Consider the following 22,714-nt stretch of genomic DNA (forward strand, 5'->3'; position numbering starts at 1 on the left):
TGGCCGGTGCTACGAGGTGTTGCTTGCGAAATGCGAAGTGCGTGAAAGAGATTGAAAAAACACCTTCTCAAATGATTCTAGCGTTGATTTACATGCTTCATTGATTGTTTTTAAAAAATATTTTTTCGTGCATTGAGAGGAGGGGCATATTGTTAGGCGGCATTCTTCAGCACAAACAAAATCAAAATACTACTCCCTCCGTTCTCTTTTAATTGACTCGAATTTAGTATAACTTTGTACTAAATTTGAGTCAATTAAAAAAACGGAGGGAGTAGCTACTACTCCCATTCCCCTCTGGTCCAAAAAAAAAATCAACCAAAAGTGGGATTATGTGTAAAGACAATAGTGGTACAGTTCATATTCATACAAGCATGACTCGTACATATGAAATGGATCTGCAACTAGCTCTCTTTAAAAAACAAAGTTCACAGGTTTCTGGCCCTGCTCCCGATAGTATCAGTAGGCCTAGAAGCCCACTGGGATACGCGGCCTTGACGGCCTCGTCCATTTCTGCCTACACGCGGCTTCGCGCAAGCGGAGGTTCTCACAGAAGATTAGTCCCATACCGCTACTTCGATAGCAATGCGCAACGAGCCGCTGTATAAAAGGAGGTCCAAGGCATCCATCTGAAACCACGCAGCTGCGCAGCGGGCACAAAGCGAACTATTCTTTCGCCTTTTACTAAAGAATACCGTGTGCACACTGCAATTAGCAGCATACGCTAATTTTTGAAGGGGATTCTCCTTTATTGGAGGGCCCCACAATCAAAGTGGAAACTTTGTAATTATTTGGAGCATATATTTCTGTTAAAATTCAGTTTGCATCCAGATCTGTGGTGAAGGAATTTCTTTTAAAATTGTAACACCTTGATGTAATCAATGTACTCTGCTATCGTTTAAATCCTATGAATTTTAGGCTGCAAGAAAATGAAAACGTGATAAATTTTGGAGTTTTCAAATTGTAGACTGTTCACTCATACCCATAATTTTCCAAACTTTTTTAAAAAAAGGGATGCTTGGGAACCAGAAATCCCTGCTCATACTACAACCAGTTGTGCAGGATTGAGGGATACTTCATCCAGTGGTGCAGGTTTGAGGGAGCACTGCCTCATTGGAAAGTAAACAACAGGACTACAGTCTACTGGAGCACTGCCTCTAAATTAAGAAGGGACAAATTAATTACAACTCAAGAATTACAGTGTCCCTTTTCCATGTACAACAAATAAAACTGAATCACCAAGGGATTTATATACAGGTGGACATCAACTTGAACACACGTTAATCTCGCCACACTACAACATCTCATCACTGAACTCACTAGTGTACATATAAACAAAAACAACACGCACTTGCCGGTACAGACAGAAGGATCAACAAATCCTGCAGTTCACAACAAATCTGCGTGAAGAAAGAATGCGTTTAAGCCTTGGTGTCACCTTTAGGTAGGCCAAGGAGAGACGGCCGGTAGAGTGATTGACGTTGTGCCATCTCAATTCTTTCCCTTGGATCATACATTGACTCATCTCGTATCGCCTGAAGAATTGAATTGGTACCAAGCTCCCTGCAAGTGTAGAAGAAATAAACACATTAAGGCAGCTGTAAAGGCAACAGACAGTACGAAAAAAAGGCAAAGTTGATAATCCAAGAGCATTTCAACCTCTTGATTAATATTTTGTAAAGTGTTTTGAGTATTGGGCACAACTCGACAGGAGCAACATGCTTCTTGGTTTCTGGATGTGTCACACTTAAGCTTCCTTGACTCAAGAGTTCATAGAATGCATTGACTGCAGAGACACCCTAAAAATGAAATATCACATGAACTTAGCATCACGCTATCGCAAAGCACAAACTCGTCCATACAGTTACGCAAACTGTACTTTATTAATTAAGGTTAAGCCACGAACCTGTATAGTCCCTTTGCCTTTGATGCTGTCCCCCATTTCCAGAGTCAGTTCTCCCTTAGCCAGTTTATGCCCATACCACGCATTACGACCTTTCAGCAGTGTGACATAAGTATCCGCTAATAATGGTCCAGCAAGCTTCTCAGGCTCCTTCGCTAGGAGGTGGGTGATGTATATCATTTCAGACGTGCAAAGTGAAAAGTAAACCGATTTGCTTGTTGCGCTCTCATTGGTCAGTGCTGCCACCATACCTACAAGAAAACGTAGTCTTCAGCAAAACCATTGCAATATTATGCCACGAAATAGTAATGTAGGATGTGATAAGAAGATGTGCGCATAGGGGAACAAGTGAACCACATATCCCAAGTCTCGTATTTTGGCATGTACTGAATTCACCCTATCTACTCTATTATATGTAGGCTCTGCAGACTACATATAAATTAGAATGCTATGCTGGTAGCTCCGACAAAGTTGCATATAGCAGCAAGCAGTGTGTGAAAGAGAAACATCAGTGCAAGATACATCAGGTTAACATAACATATTCCATGATAAGTGTAGGGCGTTTAACATAAGATTCTGACTATTTCTGGTTTGGCGTAAAATGGGCATAATTGTGTTCCACCTGAGTTTGAACATTAAGGCTCCAGAAGATGATTTCAATTTCCCGCTCAACATATTATGAGGCATGTTCAAGTCCTCATTTGCTCAACAAAAAAAGATACTAGTAGTTAAGAGCGGAACCTTACCAGCACCAATGGCATACACGTTCTTTAAGCCACCCATGACTTCATGAGTAATGAGATCACTATTATCCCATACAATGAAATGAGGCTGCCTCAAAAAGTTAGAAAGAGGCTTCCTCCACTTGTCAGCTCCACATATGCGAGCATTTGCATACTCTTTGTTGTAAATTTCCGAAGCAATGTTAGGGCCTCCAAGATACAGAATGTTCTCCAATGGAACCCCAGCTACAAGAAAATCCATGAACAACACACAATGATCAGAAAAACTAGTGACAAGTGTAGTACGAAGAAAATCTTACAAAGGTACACGATAAATTGACATATAAGCAAAGCACGGGAATTCAAATTCAGTAGAACAGAGGAGATGGAGCATATCACAACATTTAGTGTAAAGAAAACAGTAAATTGCAACATTCAGTATTATTATTTTAGATCAACAGATAGACGCCTCCCTGGGCTCCATTTCATTGAAATGAAACCAGTGTCTTAAACACAAACTAGAAATGAAAGGTTCAGTACGTTGTAACGCAGATAGTAAAACATTTCACTGAAAAGAAACCACTGTCTTAAACAACAGCGCAAACTAGAAATGAAGGGTTCAGTACTTTGTAATGCAGATAAAGCCTGGCAAAGTGATAGTACGATAGTATTTATATACTTGCTTGCACCACCTAAAGGCTAAAGGGATTGCAGAGGGACATATGGATGGAGGCTAAAGGCAAACTATTTAGTGGTAAAGCACTAACTAGCTCTTCGAATATTCAACAACAGACATAAAGAACAAATGCCACATACAATAAGTATGAAGGAAACTAGGTACAGGTCGAGATTAGCCAGAAAATTTCAGTATAGGAACATTCCATAGAACTGTATTTTCATTCAGCTCAGCAGCTAGTAAATGTTCGTTTAAATGAGTAAGGCCTACTTCTGCAAACATTAGTGGTACTACAAGATCAAAGAAACGAGCAACTCAACATCGGTTCAATCAAAATAAACCTCCAATCAGATATGGTGGCCAAACATGAGCAGAGAACTCACTTGCATTGGCGATCATCTGTGTGGGGGTAATGATCCGAGGCACAGGGTCGAGCGACGCCTCGATCCCCTTTGCCAGTGAGATGATAATGGGCGGATTAATCCTCTCCTTCCAGTACCTCCCAATCTCCTCAAACACCTCCCTGGTCTCGGTGGACGGCAACCCATTGACGACGATGTCGGCGTCCCAGACGGCCTCCTGCAGGTTGGTGACGACCTTGAGCGGGCAGAGCGGCGTGTCGACCATGTTGAGGCAGAAGCCGTCGCGGAGGATCTCGTCGGCGTAGAGCGTGCGGTCCCCGAGGCGCGCCTCGACGTACTTGAGGTAGGCGCAGCGGCGGATGAGCCGGCGCAGGACGTCCTCGCGGGCGTTGATGACCTCGAAGAGGTGCTCGGCGGCGGCGCGGTCGACGGCGCGCCCGGCCCGGCGCCACACCCGCACCTGCGCCTTGTCGCGGTGGTCGCGGCCGTACGCGTCCTGCAGCAGCGCGCAGAAGACGCTGCCCCACGCCCCCGCGCCCACGCCCGCGATCCGCACCGGGTCCCCCTCCGCCTTCCCCAGCTGCCGCCGCAGCTCGTCCAGCTTGCCCTCCGCCGCGCCGTTGCGAACGCCTCCCCCGACTCCGTTCGCGTAGCTCCCCACCATCGCCGCGCGCGGCCGCAGTCGAACTGAGCGAGAAGACACGGAGGGACGGGTGGAGGTGGCGGTGGGATCGAGGGGGGAGGAAATGCGGGTGGATTTGTGGGGGCTGGGGTTTGCCGAAAAGCGCAACTTAAATCCGCAGGTGCGGCCTCGCTGTCCCGGCCGCGGCCGCCGCCCGTTTGAATTCCTGGTGCCGCACGGTTGGTGGCGGCGCCCGCCCCTCGCTCAGCTACTCCGGGCAGCTGGGGGTTCCGTAAGGCAGTGAGTAAGCAGGCGAGCGAAAATGGGGGAGGTTTTGTATTGTACGGGGTTCCGCTTCTAGAGGAAGGCGAGCGTGTCTGGATTTGGGAGGCGAGGGGGGCAGGACGGCGGGTGGAAGGAAGGCCCGGTCAAAACAGGTGGATTTTGGGGGTGGCGCCGCCGCGTCCGGGAGGAGAGGGACGGCGCGGCCGCGGCGGACGGAAGATGGCGACGGGCTGGCTGACGGGGCGGTGACGGACGCAGGTTGCTGGCGCCCGTGCTTCCTGTCCCTGTCAGGTGGGGTCTGTCCAAGTGGCGAGGGGTGTTCATAGTTTCATAAACCACAATTTACACGGCAAATCCACTTCAAATCTTGGCTGCGTATATTCCTGCTACCCAAAAAAAACATTTTAATCTTAAAAAAATAAACAAAAAAATTCATGCGTACATCTCAATATTTTATATCCTTACGCCAAGTTTCGTGGAAAACTGATATTTTTGTATCATGTGTAAAAAAATACATATCCCTCAAGAGCTCTTTTTTAGCACCAAATTTATCTTTTTGCACACTATATAGAAAATACTACTCCCTCTGTTTCATTCTATAGTGCCTATAGTTTTTTGGCACGAAAATTAGCGTAAGAGTATTTTTTACATAAGACCTCTAGCTGAACGATTTGAGATCAACGTAAAATTTAGGAAATCCATATCTTCCTAACATACCATAACAAATTTGGGAGCTGAACGATTTAGGAGTTGAACGGGGAGGGGGTAATTGAAAAAAAACTAAGCTACAACCTTATATTGTGAAACAAATACCAAAAATCTATAGGCACTATAGAAAGGAACGGAGGGAGTATATTTTTCATGAAATGACTTTCCGAGCATATAGAACATTGAGATATATGCATAATATTTTCTATCGGATTTTTTTAGCATTTTAAACTGTGCTTAAAACTCATTTCGAAAACAACGAGCATATGCTCTAGGTGCAAAAACTCCTTTCCACAATTTAGAATTTTTAACAATTTTTTGCCACATCTTTTGATTTTTTCACAATTCTTGAGCTAATTATTCAAACAACACCCAAGATTTTCTTATGATACCAAATCTGGTATGTTGAACCCACTTTTCAATAATAGCATGGATAAGGCATCCGGTCCAACTTAGGAATAATAATAATAAAGAGCAGTCGAGGGTTTTGCCCCTCTCGTCGGTGATGCCACTAATCTTCCCTTCATCGGTGGCCTTGTGGACTTGGAGGTGCGGCGGACCACGACCCCTAGCCAGTGGAAGGGTTCAAGTTTTTTTTTTCCTTTTTAGGTATTTTCATTGTCTTCTTCAGAATGGTGATCGAGGCAGAGGTGACAACTCTAAGTCTGAATAAGTTCCTTCACGACATGTCCCAACTCCGGCGGTGCGCCTGGAGCCGGCGAAGGGCTTGTGGAGTTCTCTTTCCCGACGAATCTGATGGGATCTAGTCGATGTGCGTGTTAGTTGGTGCACGCCTAACCCGGCCTTTCCAATCTATCATTCTCATCTTTAGCGATATACCAATAGGGATCGAACCGTGTAAGCTTCGACCGTTCGGCTTGACAAGGTCGTGCACATTAAACCTTAAAACGAAAATTCTGTATCAGGCAGAAATGGAATTCCGTTTCGACATCACTCCGCCAAAAAAAACGTTGTTCTGTTTCTGTTTCCGCCAAAAGAATTATGTTTCCCTTCCGCAAAATTCCGTTTTCATTTTTGAGGAAAAGTCCAAAACTTTCTCTCTATTTTCATCCCTACTTTTATTGATGACTACTAATAATTCGGTGGAGCTTTTTGAAAAAAATGAGAAGATTGATCTATAACCGATATATGTCTAAATCAAGTGGGATCTTCTTAAGTTCCAATTGAATATTAAAGTTCTATCTTTGTGAATCAGCTGAGACTTAAGAAAAATGCAATCGATTTGTGCATGTTCCTTAGAAAATCTGAGGTCGTTGGTTCTGGTCAAATTAGCGTCTAGTCCGTCCAAACATTTTCACTTTGCGAGCTCCACTCGCCTCATATCCCACGACCGCATTTCGCAGATTGTTGCGAATGAATTGGCCGCCCGAGTAGGTGTCCGAACAGCACGCGCAAGTGACCTACCAGCGATCAACTCCATCGGCAATGAAAAGAACCGCTTACCCAACGGTGGTCAACTTGTGGGTCGTTGCGGTTGGCTAGTGGTGGTTCTGATCCAAACCCTCATCCAATTTTCAGTTGCTTGTAGCTTTCCTCCTCTTTTTGCCGGGGCCTTTCACTTTCAGTGACTATAGAAGAAAGAGGTCTCAAAATAATACCTGCAGAATGTAGACTGAGTCCACACCAATGGTTCATACTTCATGACTTGTGATGTGATGGCGCCGTGGTCAAATTGTTTATACCCGTGCTCCTCATTTCTCAGGATCATTTATTAGTTCAGCACTAGTGTTGCTAATTTCTACGAGTACTCTGTAATTTATTAGTTTAGGACTAGTGCTCCTAATTTCTGAAGCATACACACCTAATTCTAATTTCTGAAGTACTGTAGTTGTTTTCCATTTATTGGTTTGGTACTATACTACTTCTCATCCTATTGTACTTCTTGGTACAAAATTTGTTCGTTTATGAAGATTGAAGCGTAGCACGAGTAGCTTCTTCCAGAAAACGCAATGGTAACAAAAAAAAAAAGTACAGTAGCATTATGTCTTTTCCTCTGACACATCCATTGCATTTTTACTATCATCCATGGTAAGAAAAGAAAATGTTGTTTGCATATATAAGTACCTTCAGTTCAGAAAACTTGATCAAAAGACCTGAACATTGCACAAAATCGCTCCACAAGCTTATCTTTCATAGGAAAACCACAACCTTATTTCGTTCCCCTCGCATCAGCAGTGACCTATTTGTCATTGACTGACCAACTCAACTATTGTTCTTCTTTTGCGGATCAAGCATTTCATCGAAAACCGAGAAGATTAGCATATGGAGAGGAAAAAAGATTGATGCCTCCCTCCTAGAATGAAGCCCCGGAAGGGCAAGCATACTCATAGATTGTTCTCATGAAGAACATCCCATTCAAAGATGGGCTTATTCTTCCATCTTATCAGTAGGATCCAGCAGATAGTCAACATCCGGGGTTATAACCACACGCTTACTGATCTCTCCCAGGGTGCAGCAGTGTTTCTCTCTTGTGTTAATCGCTGCAACCTCTTGGACGAACAAGCAGTTTGAGCCAGGAGATACCTACAAAGTTTGTTATTTTTTTAGTACACGCAGGGGAAACATATACAAAATAACACAATGACACAGTTTCATACTCACATCAAATAGAGCATCTCCGATCTTCATTTTCACTTTACCGCTTTTATATACGAGTATCTTCCCCATGTGACCTGCTGGTAAATCTTTGATTTTAGAGCCAGGCAATGATGATGGCCTTCTTTGCTCACGTGCCACTTTAGAGCTTGTGTTGGCATTCTCCTCGGAGCCCATATCTGGCTCTTCAACTTGTGCCTGCTTTGGTAAAGGAAGAGACGAAGGTAACTGGAAGAAGAGTAACTGTGGTGTGTCGGACCGTTCCTGTCAACACAACAGTAAATATAAGAGAGCAGCCATAGCCTCCAAGACTCCTAAAAGTTTCAAGCAGTTAAATGACAGATTGCATACTGATACTTTCTAAATTTAAATTTTGCTAGCAAGATTTTGCTCAAAATGCATAGGACCAGTAATGAGAGTGTTGTAGCAATTCGATAATATATTACCATTAATCCAAGTTCGTCTGCTGCAGTTAATTCATCATCCTGACCTCTGCTGGCAGAAGACTCTCCAAATTCCTCTTCATCAAGAATTTCTGCACTAGGAATGCAGGACAGAATTAAGGGATGGTTGAAGGAACAAAATTGCAACATAAACCAGAAGGACCAACAGTATACCAGGATCCCCAGAGTAGGGCCTCCTAAGTGGGAGAGTAACAGGATAATCGCTATGTGTATAGTCCTGTATAAAGATGGAAATTAATCAAAATATATAATGTGAGCAAGGCAAAAAAAAAAAAAAAAATCACATGGTGCACATGGTATCTTCACTCACCCATGGATCGACATATTCTTTTGGTTCTTTTGGTGCTGTACTAACCCAGAAGGAGTGCACATGAAAAAAAAAGGGAATTAAGCTCCAAATACGGAAATGTGTGTAAAGTTCTTGATGCAAATACAGCAATGCACACAGCTAAAATAAACGTTCTGTTTTCTATGTTTCATTGTAAAAGAGACACAAGACTGTATTGACAGGCAACAAACTGCAAAATAGTACAATGTGTTCTCTTTACACAATTTTCACAAACACATATTAAATAACTTAGTTGAATATTTAGCTAAATAAAGAACAACCGAGATAAATATCTTGAATGATACCTGTTGCATAATGTCGAGTAGGAAACGATCTTGCATAGGAAGAATTCCCTTGTCCAAATGCGACCTCTGTATGGTTTTCTGCAAAGGCAACACATTCATATATCAATAGCAATACATCCGTTTTACAAAAATATGCCAGTTATATTAGAAATAGTTGGTACATTCACCAGCAAGGCCAAACTAGTTGGGCTAAGTTATGACAGATTTATGAATATCTACCCTAAGTCAGTCTTAAGGTATCTTTTACTGCATGTGGAAATTTTACAGTATTCAAGAGAACAAGACTATTTTGGTGCAATGTCTGCATTTCTGAAGATGAGCATCTTAACTGTTTCCTTGTACTGATCAGAGTAGGGTCCAAAACAAACCATATATACATGCAACTGCTACTTGCAATAGATTTTCATGGGAGGCCAACAAATCACACACTTGTACTTTTGGCTAGCTCTGAAGCATTGGTGTATTAGTAGAACAATGATTTGTATATTATATAAGAAAGGGGAGAAACATAACCTAGTAATCAGAGATTGTTCAAAGAAGTCCATACTTAAATGGCCAGTTGACAACCTCCAAGATGCCTACTTACATATATTTAAGTTTGAGAACTTAGGATGAGCCTTTTTAACAAGAATAGACTCATGAGACAAACGGGGAAACTAAGCCTTGAGCATGCTCAAACAATAGGATTCACAATCACTTAACAGCTATGAATTTCAAAAAGTATGAGCAGTTGAGCACAGAACAGATCAATTACCCTTTTTCTCAATCTTCGGTCTTCTTCCAAATGGATCAGTGCTCTGCAAAATGGAACAAGATATTTAGCACACACCAACCAACCATCGAACAAAAGCTTTGCATACGCAATGACCAATAGAATAATATACGAACTTGTGATGTCTTGAGTTTCATCAGCAATTCCTTATCAATGATTTCATCCTTGCTCTCCTCAACAGGCTCCCTGGAGAATTGCAGTAACTGTTAGGTCCATGACATGGTACTATACCTACCTATCTTCAATAAAAGATAGCTGGGTGTTCTGAAAGAAATCATGGACCAAATCACATACGTTTTCGGAATAACCTTTGCAGGTTTCTTTGGAGGCTTCCTGGGTGCGAATTTAAGTCCTCCCTTAACATGCAGGAAACAAAATACAGTAACCATCAAACTGAAATAAACCAATATGAGGGACAACGAACGTTAACACTAACCTTGCGAGGACGGGGCGCAAGGGATCCATCTATTTCCTTCTTCACATTACTCTTGTCGTCCATCAGATGACAACAAGCGCAAGACCTGCAAAGGTGAAACAGCAAAGCTGAGATGGCTTATGGGACTAGCATACCATGGCTACTTAATTAGACCTGCGTACATATCGCACCAACGATCAGAGGTTCAAAATTTCTTCTCAACTCAGAGATTCCACCACAGTTCCGGATAAAAAGAAAAACAATGCAGTTGTGCCACTAGTACCACTGCCCATCGACAACGAAAATACACGGTTAATTCATCACCCCATTGTTTGGTTGTGGTTATATACAATTTGCAATAGAAAAATTCAGGAACATAACTAGCATACTATAACAATCACACTTGTCGATGTATGCACGATTTAACATGCAGGGCTTGGGTGAACAAGACTTGCCCTTGACCTGCTGCTGCTAGCCTGCTAGCAGAACGTGGCACAGAGGAGGTTGGAGTCGGAGCTGTGCGGTGCGGTTGGATTAGAGGGTGGCGGCGGCGGCGCGTCAATCCGGGTGACTCGGAAGGACAGAGAAAAATCGGAGGTAGGAAAATAGGAGGAGGGGTACTTGCGGCGAGAGTGAGGAGGCGTAAGGAGAGGAGTAGGCCATGGAGTAGCTCACCTTGGCGACGGCGGCACGGGCTGTGATTGCGGGGCGGCGGCGCGGGCGAGGCAGAGAAAGGCGGGTGAGGGAAAGACAGACAGGGGCGACCGTGCAAGGGGACGAGGACGGGCCGCCTGGACATGGCCACATTGCCTGTGCTTGCTAAATACGGCCCATGAAGCAATCCGTCTTGGGTTAGTTTTTTTTGGAATTTGCAAAGGCTGCAACCCTCCCAAACTTCACCCATGTAAATTCCAATTTCTTGGCTGCCGCCGCCATTCACCCTCCCGCCACCGTCCTAGTCTTGTCCCCAATCTAGGGTTATGACCGGGCGGACAGGAGGACGAACGCCAGGGAAGGGAGGCCGTGGAGGAAGGAGGCCAGGGAGGAGAGACGCCAGGTAAGGGAGGGTGGGGACTGGGGAGGAAGGCCTTACCTGCACCGCCGCCGGCGCCGGCGGGGGTCTTCTCTGCTCGCGTGGTCGGCGGCCTCGGGAGGTCTCGCGAGCGAGCCACAGTTCTGTTCGACGATTCCAGTCAGTTTCCGAGGGTGGGAGCTCCGTATTGCGCGAGGTCAATTTTGCACGGGAGAGAGCTGGGCTCGGAATTTGCCTCCGATTCCAGGCCCAGATTCTAAGCGCACCCAAACGGCCGAATTTGACGCCCCAATACAAGATTCGACGATCCGAGCACTTTCTGTGCATCCAAACACAGCCTAAAAAAAACCTAAATTCCAATGACATTGATAAATCTAGATCTAGATAGTACAAAAAAAATCCCCATGTTAGAAAGAAATACAGTACAAAAGATCACCTCCAATTCGTTTTTTTTTTCTTGTGTTCTGGTACAACTTTCTTATTTCGGAAGTGTTTAGTATGGAGTACTACTTCTAATCTAATTCTATAAGAGCATCTCCAGTCGCGTCCCCAAATATCGTTTGGGGGACCGCGGATAAGAAATGGAGAAAAACGCTTTCCAGTTGCGTCCTCCAAAACTAAATAACGCTTTATTTTGTGTCCAGCGTCCTCGGTAGAGTCTCTACCGGGGACGCCGGACACAAAAATAGCGTCCGGATGCGTGCAGACCGAATAGTAGCCCTTGTTTCTTGAAACTAAGGGCACCTTCTTGTACTGGATGCTCTTGATATAATAATGTAATCATGTAAAAATGGTCAAATCTATGCGCTTAAATTTCGTACATGACCTAGATGTTCTAGCAGCATCTTCTCTTCTTTCCTGAGACTATGTAGGCTTTTTCGAGTGGAACAGCAAGCTTTATTACTCAACTACAGTGAGTTTACACGAATTCCCATATTGTTTAGGGGATTAATAAACCACACACATCTACCAAATTCTAAAGTAGTTGCCGTTCTAGCTAGGTGATGCGTTTCTCCCTTAGCTTCTCGCCATTCATGCCTAACGATCACCTCCTGGAATTTTTCCTTCTTTGATGCTATCTCCTTATTTGTCTAGGTTTACTATCCTTATATTTCAAGTTAGATGTTGTGGCCTTTGGCTGCCTGGTAATACAAGTTGTGTTGTTTGTCTAAAAAAAGCAAACGGTTTGGTACAAGTTTGATCTTTCATTCTTTATTCTAGACAACAATAGGAAAACAGAATAGTTACAACGTACAGTACTTTTCACATGAATAAAATATGCAGAGAACCTGCAAATCACCATGAATATACAATATTGCTTCAATGAGTTCCTAAGCTAATGTTACTGACGATTGTTCACATGGAAACAATAGTTCCAAACATGCATGTATCTGTACCTTCAAAATTCCTATCAAAATTAAAACTTTGCGATAGCATAAACCTATGTGAAGCCACGACACCTATACACATGCCATATTTTTTGCGGTGAACCTATACATGTGTCCAACGGGAGCTATGCCCTGAAACAATACTATGCACACTCCCGTAATATGTACTTGAACAGATGTAATGCTTCCCCGGCCTGTTTCCGATATCCAGTAATCTGATGACTCGGCCTCCTGAACTTATCTGATAATTTACCCACGCAATCTCTGAATCCCATAACATGTCTTTTTTTTTTTTGGGAATTGTAACATGTCATTTGATTTACATGTTCCTTAGCATTTCAGTCTTCAGTGTCAACTCCAAGGCTGATTGCTGGGACTATATTCCAAAGCAAAACTACACTGACAAAGAAGTAAGGCTGACAAGAAATCCGTGTCTGTTGTGAGGATTGGGGCTTGCCACCGTGGAAACAGCAGAATTTGCGCGTGAAGTTACAGAGTTTCTGGGCCTTCAGGAATTAACTCGTACCCATGGGGTTTGGTATTTGTCTTCCCAGATTCAACGGGAATCCACTTGAGGATCACGGAAATGATCATACTAAGTGAACCAAGAATGACACTGAGCAACCATAGATCCCAACTCAATGGCACGGTGTTCGCAAAAGTGCAAAGAAGTTCCACTATGACCACTTGGAATATTACTGTAGCTGCCAATATGCTGACAAAGATCCAATTTCTGAATATCCCTCGGAAGACATTGACCTTGTCCATTTCCCTACTATTTATTTCATTGAAAACCTGGAAGTATGGCAGCATATTAAATAATAATTACTTGTTAAAGCACCGATTTGTATAATTTCACACATCACACTTCTAGTGAGTTAATGTTATTTGTCAAAATACAGGAGAATACTGCTTCATGAATGTAGTCTCGCCCACAATGAAAACAATAAATAAGTTGCAACTTAGTAACCAGTGAACATGTATTGCAAATTATGGCTTGTTATAAGCATGTGGGCTCACTTTGAACAAAATAAATAGGCAGAAGCAACGTAATAGCTCTGCATGTAAAAGTAACCTGCAGTGTTTATACCTGGCAAAAGACGAAAGAGTTGAATATGAGAGTATTGATGGTTTTATCAGCAGCTGGACCTTCAATATTAAGTAGTCTCTTTCCAGTAAACATGAGAGTACCCAATACAATGAGCTGATATAAAGCCTGACCAAGAATATTCCTCCACATAACCTTAGTGATAAAACTATCTCCTCGCCTTACTGGCGGCCTCTTCATCATCTCGTCATTTGGCGGTTCCGTGGCTAAGGCCAAGGCTCCAAGTGTATCCATAATCATGTTTACCCATAGCAACTGGACAGCAGTAAGTGGCGCAGTCCCTGCAAGTTATTTCAAAATGGACATTATAAATGAATTTTTCTAATTTTAAAGCTACAGAAAAAAAAGAGATAAATCATATTGGTGCTCATCAGTTTGGTTCCTAATAAAACACTTAGTAAAATTGTCCTACTAAAAAAAGTTGCACGGAACTTTAATGAAGTTATATTAGAGAAACATAATAGATTGGCAACAATTGTGTAAATACCTGTGACACATGCTGAGACAAAGTTCACTATCAGAGCAACTATATTAACTGTAAGTTGGAACTGTACAAACTTCTGAATGTTCAAGTAAACAGCACGACCCCATCTAGCAACATTTACAATGGTTTTGAAATTGTCATCCATTATTATAACATCTGCGCTCTCCTTTGCGACCTGCATCAGTTTCATGCACATAATTAAAATGGCATAGAAAAGAAAGAAACGAGAGTGATTTTTTTTTCACTTATGGGCTTAATGGCACGCAATTTTTAATTTCATGCTTGGACATCCCAAAATAATCCAAAAATATTCATAGATGTCCAACATGTTAGGAAGTCATCCCTATTAGGAAAGTTCGTATAATTGTGTAGTAGTGGATGATGATTGCAAGGTTCCCTTTCTCCTTGGTGAAATATTGATATCCTTCATGTAATGTATACATACCAAAGATGAATAACATATATTATCAAATATTAATTCAACATGGAAGTACATAGAGAACATATCCATTTCCTTATCTTCCAAAATTGGACTTTTTTCTTAAAGAAAACTGGGATAGAGTTTCAGAGCATTTCTTACTGCAGGAGACATTAACACTGAAGAATGGACCTTTTTTTTGTTTTCGGAGAACAAGTTTACCGAACACATGATGGTCATAAAAAAGAAAACACTATACATTACACAGAAACATCAAGAAGTACCTCTGTTCCAGCAATACCCATTGCAAGTCCAATGTCTGACTCACACAGTGCCGGTGCATCATTGGTTCCATCACCAGTAACTGCAACTACCTCTTGATACATGCTTTTCAGGCTTGTTACCAATTTATATTTGTCCATAGGTAAGGAACGGGCCATTACCTGAACGTGGGCAGTAGATTTAGTTAACATTTGGACTTTGAGCCTGTACTGCAATTATTGAAAAGAAAACAAGTTAAATAAACATAAACCTGAATTCTAGGCAGGAGCTCCCTCAGTTCATCCGAGCTCTTATCATGAAGCTCTCGTCCTTCTATTGCTATCCCATCCTCAGTCAATATTCCACATTCCTTCGCAATAGCTTTAGCAGTGTTGATGTTGTCTCCTGTTACCATTCTTACGGTAATACCAGCAGCCATGCAAGTCATTACTGCATCCCTGACACCAGGACGAACTGGGTCCTTTATACCGAAAAGTGCTATCAGTGTGTAACCATTGTCTGGTATAGGTTCCTCGTCAGAAATTTCATTCAGATCCTTAAATGCAATGCAAAGTGTTCTCAGCGCCTCAGAAGCAAACGAATTAATTATATCTAACACATTTTCCTTCTGCTTCTCTGACAGTGGAATTATATTTCCTTCACTGCTGAGGTAAGTATCACAGTGCCCCAGAATAATTTCTGATGCACCTTTGCAGTATGAACGGAGACCTCCGTCTGGTAACCGTATTATCACAGACATCTTTTTCTTGACTGAATTAAAAGGCTCTACTCTTACTCTGCTGAGCTTATTGTGTTCAGCATATCCATCTCCTTCCAAGGTCAAGCCAAACTCCAACAGTGCTGCTTCAGTTGGTGTACCCAGGATGGTTCTTTTGCCATCATCTCCCTTAACCACCTCGGATCCGGTGTTCACAAATATGCCTTGTGCAAGGATTACCATAACTCTTTCTGAAATTACATATTTTAGCTCAGTGATGTTTGCATCAGCATTAACCGATTTGGATACATCACTGATCCAAATCTTATCAACGATCATGTGGTTTGTTGTTAAAGTTCCTGTCTTATCAGTGCAAATACAACTGGCTGAGCCCATGGTTTCACATGCTGCAAGATGCCTGACTAGTGCTTTGTCATTCATCAACTTCTTCATGGCAAATGCTAGACTAAGAGTCACAGCCAATGGCAGACCCTCGGGGACTGCGACGACAATAATGGTCACCGAAATAGCAAAGTAGTCGACTATTATCAATGCATCATTCGCCGACCAATTCATCAAACCAACATGCATTGCTTTGTCGACCAAGAACCTTGCTAAAAGTACTAAAAATGTGAGAATAGCAAAGACAAGCCCAATCTGCCCTATGATTGTAGCTACACCATTTAGCTTAACTTGCAAAGGAGTTTCATGAACTCCATCTTCATTAACAGTACCCAAGATTTTCCCCCACTCGGTACGCGAACCGACGGCAGTGACGAGCATTTTAGCTGTCCCATCTACCACTTTACTCCCGGCATGTAGAAAAGATTTTTCTTCAGAGACTTGAATTGGCTCGCTCTCACCTGACAAGCTAGATTCATCTATCAGTAGGCTGTAACCAGATATAAACAAGCCATCTGCAGGAATCACATCACCTATGGAAAGATGTAAGATATCACCGACTACCAAGTCATGAATCAAAACTTTCTTGGTTTTCTTATCTCTAGTGACAGCGACATATATCTTCTGCTTCTCACGGTCTAGCTCCATGAACTTCCTTGACTGCTTGTAATCACTGGATGCAGTAACTAGTACCACCAATAAAATGCTCAGTATTATGCCAAGGCCATCATATATACCCTTTGGCCACCCCTCGGTGGCTAGGCCAACCAGTAGAGAAACTAGAGCACACACTACTAGAATAATCAAAGTCAGGTCATGTAATGCATCCCACACAAACATCCAGAAGCCTCTAGGGGGTTTCTCGGCATGCTTGTTAGTACCATACAACTTCTGCCTCGTCATTATTTCAGTTTCCTTGACACCATCTTCCAAAGAGGCTTTAATTTTGCTAGATATTCCAATGGGTCCACCATGCTTCTTCAAGATCGTAGAATCTTCGTGCATGCCAGTAATTTCTGCTAGTTCATCCGGGCTGATACGAAATCCTTCCTCGATAAGCTCATGTGTTAAGTGGTACTGTTTTACGCCTGTGAAGTTAAATGATAATGGTGAAATTGAACAGGAAAGTTATGAAAAAGATAAGAAAACCGTGCATCTAATCAGTCGACGAGACCACACCGTTGATAAATTGCAGCGCCGCCCTGTGCACATTAATTACAACCTGCACTTTTCCCTGGAAAGTAAAACAAACAACTCTAATTAAGACAAATACATGTTCACTTCGGTAAAAAATAAGCAGTACTTTTTTTTGCAATTGATTTCAGAAACAAAGCGGTCTTCATAATAAATATGGCCGCCCCTAAGTTACCACGATCGTGTATGTCCCACATGGGCGCTGTGACAAGACATTTTCACCCCTAAGTAGGGCTTTTGGTGCTGACGACTAGTGATTACAGGAGTAAGTGTTATAATGAGATGATATGGACAAGTACTAGTCTCGTTGCTATGAAGTACCGGAGACCGCCAAGTGAAAGGGAAAAGAAGACAGCATAATTAAATTTATGTATCATATTTTGTACGATTTAAGTCATGGGAAAAGCCATACTATAAAAGGGGGCTGAAACATTGGACTCATGTGGGAATAAAAGGCCTAAGAGATGCACCAAAAGTAGAATGAAAAGCATGCATGCTTTCTTTCTTCCTTGGTCATGAAGTTGGTCTGAAACTCCGGGTGCTGGTTCGGACCAGGTTAATAGCTTATTGAACTCGCCTAGAACCCTACTTGATGCGGTCCAGACTTTTTGCCGGCAACATTTTTAGGTGATTAACCGGAGGATATGCTGAAGGTAGCTAGGAACCGTAACGGGCAAGGTCTCTTGGGGAACCTACAAAAGATGCCTTGTTTGCCATTTGGACTAAGGTTCTAAGCTCCGAAGCACCGATACTTCAAAGTATGCCGTGTCCGCGTATAATACTCCACCGATACTCCGATACCCCGATACACGGGCGATACACGTATCCCAGGAGTATCGGCTTTTCCGATTTTAAAAAGAAAGAAAAAAATACCGATACACCACCGATACACCGCCGATACACCGCCAGGGACATCATCGACACGACTAGGACACATGAATGTTGGGAAGCCCAATCAAAGCCCACTAGTGACCCTAATAGTCAGTGCCCTATCTATCTATTTTCTTGATTAACTATGGAAGTGGTTTGGATTGAGGCCTCAGGAGTGAGTGCACCGCCACCGTTGCCGTCTGGAGTCGCTCGCCGCCGTCTAGAATCGCATCCCCGCAACCTGGAATCGTTCTCTCCTCCCCCGCCTCAATTATTCTTTGACTTCACAAGTCATTGCATAGCATTTCATTAATTTTGTATGTATATTCGCCGTATCGCCGTATTGTTGTTTCTAGAAATTGCCGTATCGCGTATCCCCGTATCCGTATCGCCGTATCTGTCTCGCCGTATCGGTGCTTCGTAGGTTCTAAGCACTCTCCCCTACCATTCTTTTTTGCAAAAAATTCCACCGATCTATTAATAATCATCAACACAAGAGCCCCAAAAGTAATAAAAATAAAAATAGGTTGGACCACCTAGCGATGACAAGCACTAGAGCGAGCTGAAGGTGCGCAACCGTCCTCGTCCCTCCATCACCGGAGTCGAGCTAAGTTTATTGTAGAAGAGTTTGTTCTAGTACTCCCATGAATTATGCATATTCTTGATGAAAAGAAAGAAGAGACCCCCATCTGCGATTCCACCAAGCCATTTTGATTCCCTTTAAGTTCCTTGTGGATATTGTTACCCATAGGCATGTAGGGAACTATAGATGGTTGGAGTTACCGGGAGCATCCTAGTGCTTCGATTTTCCCCTGAGGGGCCCAAGATCGCTTCAAGATCCACAAATAATGAAAGAGTTTCTATTTCACTAGGTGAGCTCACAAAGAAGAAGGCTAGCTATCATGTGAGTGTTGTTGGCTTTGTTTGCCACAGCCTATACAATAGAGACCAGAGTCGCCCACTGTCTTGAAATTTAGGATAAACCGTCACGTGCTTATGCTCCTCTACTTTGCGTATTCCAATCCTCTCCGCTTATTTGCACTTCCTTTACTTCTAACTTGTTTGCCTTGTTTGTTCCGGTACTTTTACCATATAGGATTATTCACTTAGTTGCATTAACAAACCATATTTATTCATACTTCCCTAAAATAAATGAATTGGTTAAAAATATTTTCTTATTGACTCCCCCACCCTGCCGGCTAGTCAACATCTTTGATCCTTCACATTGCAATAGATGTTTTCTGGCCATCTTGGTAGGAGCTATTTTTAATCATTAAGAAGATAGCTAAACATTTACAAGAGGTATGTACAACGTGTGGTGTGTTTTAAAGTGGAATTGACAAAAGAAACACGATCCACATGCGGACTATTGCCTTCGCGGCTAGAGCTAGACTCCTTCGAACAGGGGTGCCACATATATATGTGATAACTGTAGTGCAACGCTATGTGACAATCCATTGTTATGCACCGTAACTGTCACGGAGATGGTGTAGGCAAAGCTTGATGCCAAAGTTGGCGAGGAAAGTGTCCTAGACTAGAAGGATATGATTCTGCCTTGAGTGGCATCGGTCAGAAGGAAAGCGATGTTAGCAAGGAACCGAGGAACAAAAGAAACGAGTGATTAGCATGTCATCAACCACATTGACCTTGATTTCCCGGATATGTATAACAGTGGCATGAGAGTCCAGAACGGTGCCGTGAACTGCATCCCGGCGCGTCCTGGCTCTTGTGGCCATGGACATTCGAACACATTAGGTAAGACATTTTCTTGTGACATACCACGTTTCTAAGAGAGGGTGAGAGGGGGGAGCTTTCAACTTGAACTTTAATTTTAATTTTTTCATACGGTTATGTACTAGTAATATTGTCTTTATTATATTTTACTATCTATGCATGGATGTATGATTTCACACTACACAATACAGATTGAGGTTAGGCAGTTCATTTCCGAGGTATATATTTTTTTGCGGGTAAAATAGATCTTTATTAAGCAGTTGGGCCTACAAACTGATCGAGCTCAATCTCCTGGAGAATACACACAGGACCTGAGCCAAACCATACATGGGTATTCTGCTCTGCTCTTGCAAAGTTTGCAAGGCAGTGACTTGCCCGAACCTGCCTACGATCTACTTTTACAAAGGTGCAAATACGACCTTGCTTAGCTAAATCTCTAATCTCTGAGATAATGTGTACATAAGGGGAACGATCCTGTAGCGTGCTATTGGCAACTGCAACCAGTTGAAAACAGTCTGTTTCTATCTGGAGCGGTAGGGGGCTATGGCGGAGAGCAAGATCAAGGCCCTCCGAACAAGCAAGAAGCTCCGCCTCCAAAGCTTCAGTACATGAAGAAAGATACCGACAGGCAGAAAAAATTATTTGGCCAGTAGAGTCCCGAAGGATCATACCGGTTCCTCCTGTACCATTCTCCCCTTTAAAGGAACCATCAATAGAGAGTTTAACCCACCCCTCTGGTGGTCGGCTCCAGGGTTTATCAGGTGGCACCTTGGTCTGAATTTGAGTAGGAGCAGAATTGGTGTCCAACGAAGGACTTTTTCCTTTCAAAATTTGCTCTGTCGACGCCTTACTGATGTTCCTCAACATTTTCAAATAACCGCGTAAGAAGTTTACTGATCCTTCAATAGCTGGTAAATATGAACCCCTCATGCAAGCAACTTAATTATTACAATACGGTTTGAGATTGGGCAGATCATTTCCGGGGTATGAACCCATCATGCGGCCCACCTGCTCTGAGCAATTGACCATGTTTTCTTGTAGTCGCGCAAATTAAGCCGGCGTGCACGCATTGGCCATTTAGACGAGAAGAATTCAAGGAAGGAAGGCGAGACGTGCAATGCAAGAGACGCGACCGGTATCCAATCCCCCTTCCCACGAGACGAGACAGTGTTCAAACGAAGAGGGAGACACCGACAAGAGTTGATAGGTGATCTAGCTGCGGAATATTTCAACCGTGAGACCGGAAAACATATCACCGTCGTGTACTTGCGTCCACCAACGAGCGCATGGTAATCCGTCCACATCACGAGCCTAATTAGTCAGGATGGAAATTCCGGGCGCTTGCCGCGCAAAACCACCAAAAACTTGGAAATCGGAACAGTCTGAAGTTAAAGTTCAGCAAAAGCGACGGCGCGAACAGTCAGTCGTACGGGACGACCGAACGATGGAGGTGGAGGGAACCAGGGAATGGTGGGGTGGGGTGGTGTGAAGGAGCGTACCAGGATCTTGCGGCGCTGGGCGTCGTCGACGGCGCCGAGGGCTGAGAACTCGCGGAAGCGGCGGCGGCTGTTGAGGACGACGCGGCCGACGGCGCGGCGCCACCGGAGGCGGGCCTCGCTCGGCGGGTTCTTGGCGGGGATGTGGAAGTGCTCATTGAGATAGCCGTCCATGCTCCAGCTGCTCCCTCCCTCCATTACCTGCCTCCTACTTCGCCGCCTGCTCTCCAACTCTTTCCCTCTTCGCTTTGGTCAGCAGAAAAAGGAACGCAGACATCGGAGGAGTATATGTAGTACTGGAGCTGGAGGCGAGGAGACCGGAGAACCAGAACCCCAACAGTTTGAAACCGAAAATTTCTGCGGGAATTATACTAGTCCGGAAAATTGCTGATTCGGATGAAATTTCCGAGCGATTTCGGATGCGAAATACGGAGTAGTAGTAAGCATGCGACTTCTTCGGTCAGTGGTTTAACGGTATGAAGCGACAACCGGGTGGATACACTCGTCTTAGATAAGATCGATTACGATTACGATGCTTTTCATCGATCCACCACTTGATTAGCCAGCCACTAGCAGGCACCAGGCTGCTATATTTTTTTTTTTTCGAAATGGACCAGGCTGCTATTTGCATCGCTCCTAGTCAGCGGAGGTTATCTTTTGTCCTTTTTCTTTCTTATTTTTTTTTTTTTTTGAAACGGAGGCAAGAACTTTGCCTCATCAATTAATTAAGAAGAAGGTGCTCAGTTTTAAGGAGAAAATCGAGCGAAAACCTACAACAATAGGGTCAAACACACACCAAGAGCACACCCACGAGAGAACACCAAAAGAAAGCAACCTCTAAGCCAACTAGAACCGACAATCCAATAGCACAACATAGCAAAAAGATCCACTAAAAGGACATGACAACCCAAAATGAGACCATCACTTAAACGGCTTCTCAAACTTTTCTTATGGCTCCCCTCCTTATCCTTCTGATAGATACCTTCTTAAGAGATTTCCCCACCTTCTTGATCATGTCCTTCGAGGCTTTACCTGCCAAGACGCAGGCAATTTTCTTGCCATATCCAGGGCTAGCCGCCTCCAAACTAGCGAGCAAACCACAAAGCTCCTTTGCAAAAAGAGCATCTGAGCTAGAAACCAACACCGCTCCATGGTCCAAAGAGGCGAGAGACTGGCAAGGCTCCGACTGCGGTGGAGAGGGTGTCGCGGCCACCTCCATGGTCTCAAAAGAGCACAACACCGACGGAAGCACCACAGGAGAATCCCCACGCAACTCATGTAGCTCTTCCGTGATGTGCAACACTGGAGCCAAGAACTCGTCTATGTCCTCGCATTTAGAGTAAGCTAACATAACAGGTTGCGGCGACTGGCAAGGCTCCGACTGCGGTGGAGAGGATGCAGGCACGGGTGTCAACACTCCTGACTTAGCAACC

General features: G+C 43.5%; 3 protein-coding genes and 1 non-coding gene across 4 annotated transcripts; 1 reads left to right on the plus strand and 3 right to left on the minus strand.

Moving 5' to 3' along the window:
• Positions 1 to 638: 638 nt before the first annotated feature.
• Positions 639 to 757, plus strand: LOC124650662. The gene has a single exon (XR_006987094.1). It is a non-coding gene; the product is annotated as a U5 spliceosomal RNA (small nuclear RNA).
• Positions 758 to 1,327: 570 nt separating this feature from the next.
• LOC124707401 (probable glycerol-3-phosphate dehydrogenase [NAD(+)] 3, cytosolic) lies at positions 1,328 to 4,480 on the minus strand. Its single transcript, XM_047239053.1, has 5 exons — positions 3,682 to 4,480; positions 2,647 to 2,868; positions 1,904 to 2,151; positions 1,657 to 1,796; positions 1,328 to 1,560 (listed from the first exon to the last, which is right to left on the minus strand). Exons 1-5 carry the CDS (start codon positions 4,322 to 4,324, stop codon positions 1,419 to 1,421), a joined length of 1,395 nt encoding a protein of 464 aa, XP_047095009.1. The 5' UTR covers positions 4,325 to 4,480; the 3' UTR covers positions 1,328 to 1,418.
• Positions 4,481 to 7,289: 2,809 nt separating this feature from the next.
• Positions 7,290 to 10,894, minus strand: LOC124650018 (DNA-directed RNA polymerase III subunit RPC4-like). Its single transcript, XM_047189585.1, has 11 exons — positions 10,851 to 10,894; positions 10,197 to 10,281; positions 10,055 to 10,116; positions 9,877 to 9,946; positions 9,743 to 9,785; positions 8,989 to 9,066; positions 8,666 to 8,700; positions 8,509 to 8,572; positions 8,338 to 8,426; positions 7,898 to 8,155; positions 7,290 to 7,819 (listed from the first exon to the last, which is right to left on the minus strand). Exons 2-11 carry the CDS (start codon positions 10,257 to 10,259, stop codon positions 7,664 to 7,666), a joined length of 918 nt encoding a protein of 305 aa, XP_047045541.1. The 5' UTR covers positions 10,260 to 10,281; positions 10,851 to 10,894; the 3' UTR covers positions 7,290 to 7,663.
• A 2,011-nt stretch (positions 10,895 to 12,905) lies between these two features.
• Positions 12,906 to 21,734, minus strand: LOC124707402 (probable calcium-transporting ATPase 6, plasma membrane-type). Its single transcript, XM_047239054.1, has 7 exons — positions 21,285 to 21,734; positions 17,167 to 17,221; positions 15,139 to 17,075; positions 14,891 to 15,049; positions 14,192 to 14,363; positions 13,687 to 13,985; positions 12,906 to 13,391 (listed from the first exon to the last, which is right to left on the minus strand). Exons 1-7 carry the CDS (start codon positions 21,477 to 21,479, stop codon positions 13,086 to 13,088), a joined length of 3,123 nt encoding a protein of 1,040 aa, XP_047095010.1. The 5' UTR covers positions 21,480 to 21,734; the 3' UTR covers positions 12,906 to 13,085.
• Positions 21,735 to 22,714: the final 980 nt, after the last annotated feature.

The sequence above is a fragment of the Lolium rigidum genome, chromosome 4, assembly GCF_022539505.1.
Source record: "Lolium rigidum isolate FL_2022 chromosome 4, APGP_CSIRO_Lrig_0.1, whole genome shotgun sequence".
NCBI lineage: Eukaryota > Viridiplantae > Streptophyta > Magnoliopsida > Poales > Poaceae > Lolium > Lolium rigidum.